Consider the following 8,962-nt stretch of genomic DNA (forward strand, 5'->3'; position numbering starts at 1 on the left):
TATTCGGATTATTCGGGTTTTCTTCCCTATTTCCTTTTTTTTGGATTGATTTGTGTGGTCCAAATTAAATTACATGTGGGGTAGTGTATTTTGTGTGGTCCAAAATCGGTTTCTTATTCCTTGTGCAAAAAGGAAAAGGAAGAATATAGTGAATAGGAGGGAGTATGACATGTATTTGACCCATCCTAAGATTGAACACAAATACCTCCATCTTAAACAACAATTTCTTTTCATTTCTATATTAAGAATAAAAGTAGAGCATTAAATATTCACCATAAATAATGAGTTACCACTATGTAAGACAAAATAAAATCATCTCAGCTCTTTTTAGTTCAATGGCTAAAGTAGATAATTCATCAGCTTCAGGCACGTACAATATTGAATTTCAGAAACGTTGGTTGTCACATGCTCATATTCTAATATTTCTTCATCGTGATGACAAATTTTCGGTGGCCGCAAACGTAGATAAAATTATTAGTGCTGAGATACCCGATCCTGATGAAAACCCTTTGTTATATGCTCTTGTGAAGGAGAATATGATACACAGTCCATGTGGCAAAGACTTCCCTACTTGCCCGTGTATGGTTGCATCTAAGTGTTCGAGAAACTTTCCGAAGAGATGCATCGAAAGCACAATGGTTGACGACGACGAGTATCCTGCATATACGATGAGGGAGAAAAGATTTACCGTGGTGAAGAGTGGACGCAAAAACTTGGCAATGAGGGGGTAATTCCATATAATGCGTAATTATTGTTAAAATATCGTGCCCACATAAATATCGAATGGTGTAATCAAGCTCGATCAATCAAGTATTTGTTCAAGTACATAAATAAGGGGCCTCATCGAGCCACAATGCAATCTTCTTATCGTCGTCGAAACGAGGAGAATCCCGGTCAAATAGATGAGATATAGAGGTTCCATGATTGTCGTTATATCTCAGCATGCGAAGCCGTGTGGAGAATCCAGTGGCATTGCGGCTACCTTACTTCCCGGTGGAATAACTGCTCATCGAGACTTAGTATCCCACTTAATGTAGTTGAAAATTCTACGTGTTCAAGGATTAAACCAGGAAGTGATTTAGCCGAACTCTTAATTAGGACAAAGCTCATTATATGGGACGAAGCACCAATGACGCACATATATGCTTTCGAGGCTGTTGACAGGAGTTTAAGAAATGTCATGCGTTTTTCGAACGACGGAGATACCAATCAACCATTTGGTGGTAAGGTTGTCGTATTTGGAGGTGATTTTCGACAAGTACTTCCCGTTATCTCTAAAGGCAGCAGATCAGAAATCGTGAATGCGTCATTATGTGCTTCAAATTTGTGGTCTACTTGCAAGGTACGAAAAAAATGCACGTTTTGAATTAACTATTCCATATGTAACGGTTAAAATTTACTTTACTTTATATGACCTTATAAATTACATATTTGTTTATTCATACAAGGTGTTGAAATTGACAAAAAACATGCGCTTTCGAGGCAGAGATTCGTGTTCCGAACTTGCTCAGATAAAGGAGTTTTCAGAATGGATACTAAAAGTTGGAGACGGGGTAGCTGGAGATCCGAATGATGGGAAAGTTGAATTAGAGTTGCTGAATGACATTTTGATTCACTGGAGATCCTATCGCGTCGATTGTAGATGCCATTTACCAATCCCTCGAGAATCAACTATCGAATCCTGAGTATCTTCAGGAGAGGGCCATCCTTGCACCTACACATGAGATCGTTGATTTGATTAATGACTACGTATTATCTCGAATAGATGGAACAAAGAAAATTTACTTCAGCTCAGACGAGGTTAGTAGAGATGAGAGTAATACTGGGGTCCGTGATTTGTACTCCACAAAATTTCTTAACTCTATTAAGTGCTTGGCGCTTCCAAATCACGAATTAAAGCTGAAGGTTGGTGCTGTAGTTATGCTTCTTCGAAACATCGACCAATCTCGCAGATTGTGCAACGACACTCGATTGATAGTGGCAGATTTGGGATCACGTGTGATTAGAGCAACAGTTTTATCGGGTAGTAGTCATAAGGGCGATAAAGTGCATATTGCCGTATTGCACTTACTCCATCGATTCCATTCCGAGTTCTGATACGGTTTGTGAAGAAAGACAATTCCTGTTTCGATATATTTTGCAATGACAATAAATAAGAGCCAAGGACAGTCACTAGCACATGTTGGGCTTTATCTTCCAAGGTCGGTGTTTACGCACGGTCAGCTCTATGTCGCTATTTCAAGAGTCACAAGCAAAAAGAGATTGAAGATTCTGATTTGCGATAATGATAAACGCGTGTCCAATAGAACAAATAATGTAGTGTATAAAGAAGTTTTTGAGAAGCTATAGTTCAATTAACTTGCCTTCAAGAAAAAAAAGCCTTCAAAAAAACTTATGATTGTACCCCATAACAGCTTTTTGTTGTACTCATTTCTTTCCAATTTATCTACTTTTGTTAACTCTTATAATTTTGAGACCTTTTTTCTGCACTTCTAGAATTCCGAAATTAATACTACCATGAAAGAACATCCCCTATTAACAACCCTACTTTTCAACCCTAAACGACAACCCCGTGCAATTTGCACGGGCATAAAACTAGTTTGAGTTTGAATTGAGATTAGTTACATTCTTCCCAAAAAAAATGACTCCAATAATGAGACATTCCAGTGATAAAATGAGACATGGTTGATTATATGCAAAAATGGTGAATCCAAGAAGAAGTTCTTATGGCAGTAATATTAATAATCATCAAAACCCAGAAAACCAATTAATTTCACTAATCTCAATCTTAAATCTGTTGAAAAAGCCTCAAGCTTTCCCTGTTTTGCTTACAATCTTCATTTTTCTTACATGGGTTTCTCTCAGATTTCAGCATTCTTCTTCTTCAATCCCTCAAAAATGGAGTAGAGAAATTGATTTAAAGGCTAATTTGGTTAGGTTTTCATCATCATATTTGTCTAAAGACAAAAGGGGTTGGCTTCTTAATCCTATTTCTGCTGCCCTTGATGCTCGTATTTCTGGTATTTTCTTACCTCTTTTTTTCTACTGTATTCTTTTCTGGGGCTGTTTTTCATTAGTATTCTTGGAAAGTTCGATGATTTTTAACAGAAAAAGTTGAAATTTTCATTTGTATTACGAATTATGATGATAATGTGGATGCCTTAACCAGTTGACAATTAGAATAGTGACAATTAATAGTCTATGTAGTTGTGATATTTAAGTATGATATTATGACTTGAATCCGATAACATACAAGAAATTCTAATACTTGAGTTGGTAGAAATAATCAAATAAATGAAGAATGTGAATTATTTTACTGAGGTCGTATTGTCGAATATCGGCATTGTTGTTGTTGTTGTCGGCATTGTTGTTGTTTTTGTTGTGGTGGTTTGGTATTTGTAAGGAACTAACTGAAGAGATGGGTTAAAAATAGAGAGGAGTTGATGATGGGTTTACTGCTGCCAATCTGCTATATATTCAATTGCTATGGCTCGTAACTAATAAGATTATTGTTTGATTGCTTAGGTGGGGCTGTGAGTTGTGCTTCAGTTCATGTTGGTGAAATTCGGCCAGGAGGTATGAGGGGAAATCACAGGCACTACACTTGCAATGAGACATTCATCCTTTGGGGAGCGCGTCTCAAATTCAGGGTAATGTTGAATCGATGTCTGGATTATATATCTTGTTAGTGTCATGAAGTGAAGTTGTATTGTGTGATCTTAGATGTATCGTCAAAGACCATGGGGAATCTTCTGATTTGATGCCTTGTTACTCTATTATGATGCATCTTTACACTAGTATTACCTTTTTAAAGGATTGTGAAATGAACAAGCCATTTTGTTTTACTATATTAAAATAATATTTGAACTTAAAAACCTAGACTACTGCATTGGAAATGGATCTTTTTCATTATGTTCTGACACAACAATAATGCCCTCGGCTTCAAAGGCTCTACTTATGGCGAGACTGTTTCCAGATGACAAATGACGTTTAGGTTTTATTAGCTTACTCATACCTTACGATATAATAAGGTTAGATAGTTTTGTGACCCATTTTTTTTGCTACATCATATCCCAACTTCCTAAGGCCAAAGAATAGGGAGTCTTTGGTTCCATTTAGAAACTATTCACGTAGTACTGTAAATTTCATTGTTCTTCTCACGTAGTACTATAATTTTTGCTATGTTGCTTTTGAGAGTGAAAGCGCTAACAACAAATCTTTAAGCGTTAGAAGCTCTATTGCATAAAGGGGAGAGAAGATAATAGAGAAAATGCATTTAGCTGACATGTAGCCTTATTTTCCGCAAAATTTCCAATTTCTTGGTCTAAGATGAAGTGTCGAAATGTCGTGTCGTGTCGGATACTTCAAGTGTCATACACATGGCACGCGGCCAAAGTGAATATCGGAGTAACATGGGTTTGAATGGCAGTATTTCACATTTGGCCTGTTGAAAGGAAAATGAATATAAGTTTATCTCTGTAAATTGAAGTCTAATTGAGTATTGTTTTCGTGAGACGTCATGTACGGCTTCTGTAGACTTTACACTGAACACTGACTGACATTTTTCTGGCCTTCAAATTGCTACCCATTTGTTGGAATCCTTTCTTGGCATGGTATTAAATCTTGGTTTAAGACTTAATTTCGAAACTGGTTTTTGATCTCGGTTGTTTCGCAATAGATATATCCAATATCGCCTCAAAATGCAGTGGCGGTAACCTTCAAAACATTGATAACTCGGTTGAGTTTCAGTATGGTTGTGGATATTTAAATCCATGTTTCGTGGCTTTTGAGGTTGTGAGCATGGCATTAACTTGTCAGTCATTTTGAAACATGTTTTCTTTGTCTAATACATTTTCAAACTGATTCACCTTGTTCTTCCGACACTTATTTGCATTGAATCATCTGTACATCACAGCTGGAGAACAGTGAAGTAGTTGGCCAGGGTTATGCTGAAGTGATAATCGCAGAAGACGAGGTTGCTGTTGCTGGTAGCCCAAGTGGGACAGCCCATGCTATGGTGAATGTTGATCCTGTAAGGACAGCTTTTCTTTTAGGGTGCCAAGATGGTATTGCCAATTATAACAGTTCTGGCACTGCTTTTAACATTTGGAATGATCTTTAAGTATGTCATCTTATTGTGCATTCTAATTTTATTTTTTATTTTTTAAGGGAAATATTTCTAGTGAAGCCTTTCATTAGCTAGAAATAACTTACATGCTTCTGGCATTTTCTACATGATGCGGCTAGGAAGTACGACTTTTCTCTCATTGGAAACAACAGCCTACATTTTTCGTTGGTTTACGTCATCTAGTTGCTTTGGAACCAATGTAGTATATGTTTTAACATCAATTGTTTTATCAAATGTTGGACCGCTGGTCATGCTGTTCATTTCGCAAAAATGTCTGATTAATGGAACAACATGTCCATTTTTTTTTTCATTCTATGTCATTCTCACTCTGATATTGGGACTGGGGGGAAGTGGTCGAGAATCGAGATATATATTTTGCTCCTGTAACTTTACAGCAATGACAAAATATCTCTTTCCGGCTTTCCTCTTTTTGTGGCGATTGGAGCAAGACATGCTGTAACAAATAAGTTGGTCAGGCAATTTTCCAATTTACCAATATATTTGGACGTTTTGGTGGAGAAACATTCAGAAATTAGGGCTTGCTTAGGATTATAATTGTTACCAGGTAATGGAGAAAAGTGACTGAGGGTTGAATTAAGGAAGGACAATGGTTTGGGGGTAGTAGCTACACCTCCTCCCTACGGTAATATATTACCGCAATATGGGAGTAATAGTTCCGCCATTACCCCCTCTTTCAACCCACTAACGTCGTTTGACCATAAGTTGTGTTAGCATCCCAAATTTGCTCTATATAACAAGAAAATAACACAATTGATACAAGGTTCTCACCTGATGCAGGTAAGGAAGGTTGGATTATGCAACCTTACCTGTGGGTTGAACACACAAAGAAACTATTTTTGGATGATGATATTAAAAAAAAAAAAAAGCCTACTGTACATCAAGAATCACAATAATGTCTAATTGTTACATCACGCTATTTAGAAGCACAACTAGATTAGTGAGGCAGTGAGTAATGTTGCGTTGTAACATCACATTAGAAAACTAAATTGTACTCCGTACTTGTTATTGTTATTGTTATTGTGGGGAAATAGAGACCATTACGGTAGCTTTCCGGCTAGAGCGCACTTTGAGACATTAGATCCGAGATTCTTGGACCTATCGCTTATGTAACTTTTAACTTGTATGAGAGGTGCTCATTTTCGATTTGGCTTCACTCCAAATAACATCAAGCTCATGCTTATGCTCCTAAGTGCAATCTCGGTCTAACTCCTATTGAATGTTCAAGAGGACGAAATTGGGTAGTGGCGAGTCTGGTGACAATCCTGTTTTTACAGTTCAATTGCCATGGAATGTCCTTCATATTGCATATTTGCATGCTGTGCGTTGACCAGTGGAAGCAGTTATGCTCTATGATAGCAACTTGATTGCGGGTATGTACTTTGTAATCGTTAATTTCTTCTTTACTTCTGTAGAATATTACTCATTCCATTCATTTGGATTCAGTACATTTCCCATTCATTTGGATTCACTCTTTTTAGGGATACAAATACTCCGGTTCGATTCGTCTTAAACTAAAGCTGGGTTTCTATTTTTCCACCCCAGTGGCACTGGAGTTGAATTCTGAAAGCTAATGCTAAACTTGATGAAGCAGTTGTGCCTTGCAATTTAAACCTTATTCCGGGTATGTTTTGTACTATTTTTTAGCTAGCATACTGTTTTTCCCAATTACATTTATTTATTTATACAGATCAACACTCAACGGTTATCTTTCTGCTCCTTCAAATGAAAAACAGTATTTGTAGTAATAGGCTATTTGTTGAGTTATGAGAATTCCTTCTGCTTTTAGGAACGGTTATAAATTCTTGCACGAGACTGAAAAATACATTTATGAACTTATAAAGTGACCCATGAAAAGCCAGGAAACCAATTTGAACTAACTAGCGCATAAAATGAACTGAACTAAACCCGGGAAGAGTTATAAAGCCAATTTGAAGGTCAAACCAGTTCCCTCAAATTTTTCAGCCATAAGTTTCGTCATGCTCTCTACCATGGCAGGACTAAGATGATGTGTCCAATCTCCTACCATTCCTTTCCTAAAATAGGCTTTCTTCTCAAACAGTTTGTTGATCACCCCACTATTATTAACCTCCAACTCTTTCATATTCTTAATGCTGCACATCTCTACTATTTGTGTTATGACTCCTTCTGTTTCCTCTTGGTCAGAAAACGGCACACCCACAAATTCAGCCAATTTCTTCAAGTGAAGCGATGGATCTTCCTTCATGTCTTCATACTTAAGGAACAAGACCTTGTCTGGCCGCTCTAAACTCATGTTCCAATACCCAATTACGTGCTCGAAAAAAGGTCCAAATGGAAATTTCTCATCATATAAAGCTTGAAAGAAATCCTCCATGCTCGGAGGTTTATAAAACACCCCCATTATCCGCCTCCAAATATTTGCCGAAAGGTACTTTCTAATAACATTCATAGAAAAGTAATATAGGGATACAAGCATATCCAATGGGTTCCGGCTAATGTACAAAATTCGACAATCTGAAGTCTTGATTGACTCAGGAAGTGAGGTGCAGGATAAGTAGGTACTAAGAAGCCTAGGCGAGGGAAGCTCACTAAGATGGTGTGGGCGAGGGTAGACAAAGGCGTCAGCGTAGACATCTGTCTCTAAGCTATACACTAGCTCATGTGGGTGATTAACAAGTAGGGGACTTTGATTACTGGTGTGTTGCTTACGGTTGACTATGGCAAAGAGCATAGACTTTAACCATGTGCTCCCAGTCCTAGGTAGGCTTGCGATGATGAGATCGGTGTCTCGAGCTTGGAAGTGCCTTTGAAAGGCAAGGACGTTCTTAATGTGGCCGTCATGGTACCATGTGCCTTGATACATGAGTAGCTTAGTGCCTATGTAAGTAGCCTTGGGAAGACATTGGATCATGTGTTGAACTTCCTGTTTGGGCACAAGTATTTCTTCTTCTGCCTGATCTTGATTCATTCTGGTTTAATCTAGTTATGCTCTGTAAGTCTGATATTTAAGGATGTCTCTGGAACCTTAGAGCCCTGTTTTGGCGCATTCATTGTATCGGATGGTGACTTCCCAACTCTGCCCTCTATAATTATACAAGGGAAAGAGTGTGGAAATTAGTTTTGGAGTTAATGTATTCATTTAGTTATGTAGTCATTTTTACACTATGTGAATTCGATGAAGTAAAATAAAATGACTCATTATTCTTCAATTTTGGTATTACTATGGAGTAAGGTAAAATGATTAAATTGGTTGCTCTTCTTTTCTCCTTGCTCATTCAGAATGTGCGACTGATTATTCATAGTCAACTTACATGACATGGAACAAATCCTTGTTAGGTGAAAGGTAGCATTCTCTTAACTCAAATTATTGGCTTCTTTAAGGAAACAAATTCTCATACAGTAACAATATTACCCTTTGGTAATATTACAAATAAGTTCTTTTTTCTGTAGTGAAATTGTGTTGAGAGTTGCAATGATTGATACTTGATCCTATTTCACGATTGCAAATTCTCATATGTGACGGGCTCTTTTTCGTCCCAACTCAAATGTGATTATTTTAATGAGAAAATGTGATCATTATTTAATCACAAATTCTTATTTCAGACCGTCATATCCGTCTTAAATGGTCAGACGGATACCATTTCCTCTCACAAAAAAACCCATTTAGGGTGTGAGTGGGAAAGCACATGGGGGTGTCCCACCACTCATGTGGCTTTTCACTTGTGAGAGGTCTTAATCCGGTCTGAAATAAGGCGGTCTTAAGCAAGACGGACTGTTCAATAGGTAATCTCTTATGAATGGTTACTTTTTATTTTTTATCTTAAAGTGGTCACA

The 8,962-nt window shown here is 37.4% G+C and overlaps 2 protein-coding genes and 1 pseudogene across 2 annotated transcripts; 2 read left to right on the plus strand and 1 right to left on the minus strand.

Moving 5' to 3' along the window:
- Positions 1–335: 335 nt before the first annotated feature.
- On the plus strand, positions 336–2,097 carry LOC141602150 (uncharacterized). The gene is made up of 4 exons (XM_074422459.1): positions 336–727; positions 1,060–1,342; positions 1,449–1,638; positions 1,766–2,097. Exons 1-4 carry the CDS (start codon positions 336–338, stop codon positions 2,095–2,097), a joined length of 1,197 nt encoding a protein of 398 aa, XP_074278560.1.
- Positions 2,098–2,486: 389 nt separating this feature from the next.
- On the plus strand, positions 2,487–5,399 carry LOC141600398 (uncharacterized). Its single transcript, XM_074420634.1, has 3 exons — positions 2,487–3,020; positions 3,526–3,650; positions 4,916–5,399. Exons 1-3 carry the CDS (start codon positions 2,702–2,704, stop codon positions 5,120–5,122), a joined length of 651 nt encoding a protein of 216 aa, XP_074276735.1. The 5' UTR covers positions 2,487–2,701; the 3' UTR covers positions 5,123–5,399.
- A 1,623-nt stretch (positions 5,400–7,022) lies between these two features.
- LOC141602151 (cytosolic sulfotransferase 8-like) lies at positions 7,023–8,096 on the minus strand (annotated as a pseudogene).
- Between the last annotated feature and the right edge of the window lie 866 nt (positions 8,097–8,962).

Source organism: Silene latifolia, chromosome 9 (genome assembly GCF_048544455.1).
Source record: "Silene latifolia isolate original U9 population chromosome 9, ASM4854445v1, whole genome shotgun sequence".
In the NCBI taxonomy this organism is placed as follows: Eukaryota; Viridiplantae; Streptophyta; class Magnoliopsida; order Caryophyllales; family Caryophyllaceae; genus Silene; species Silene latifolia.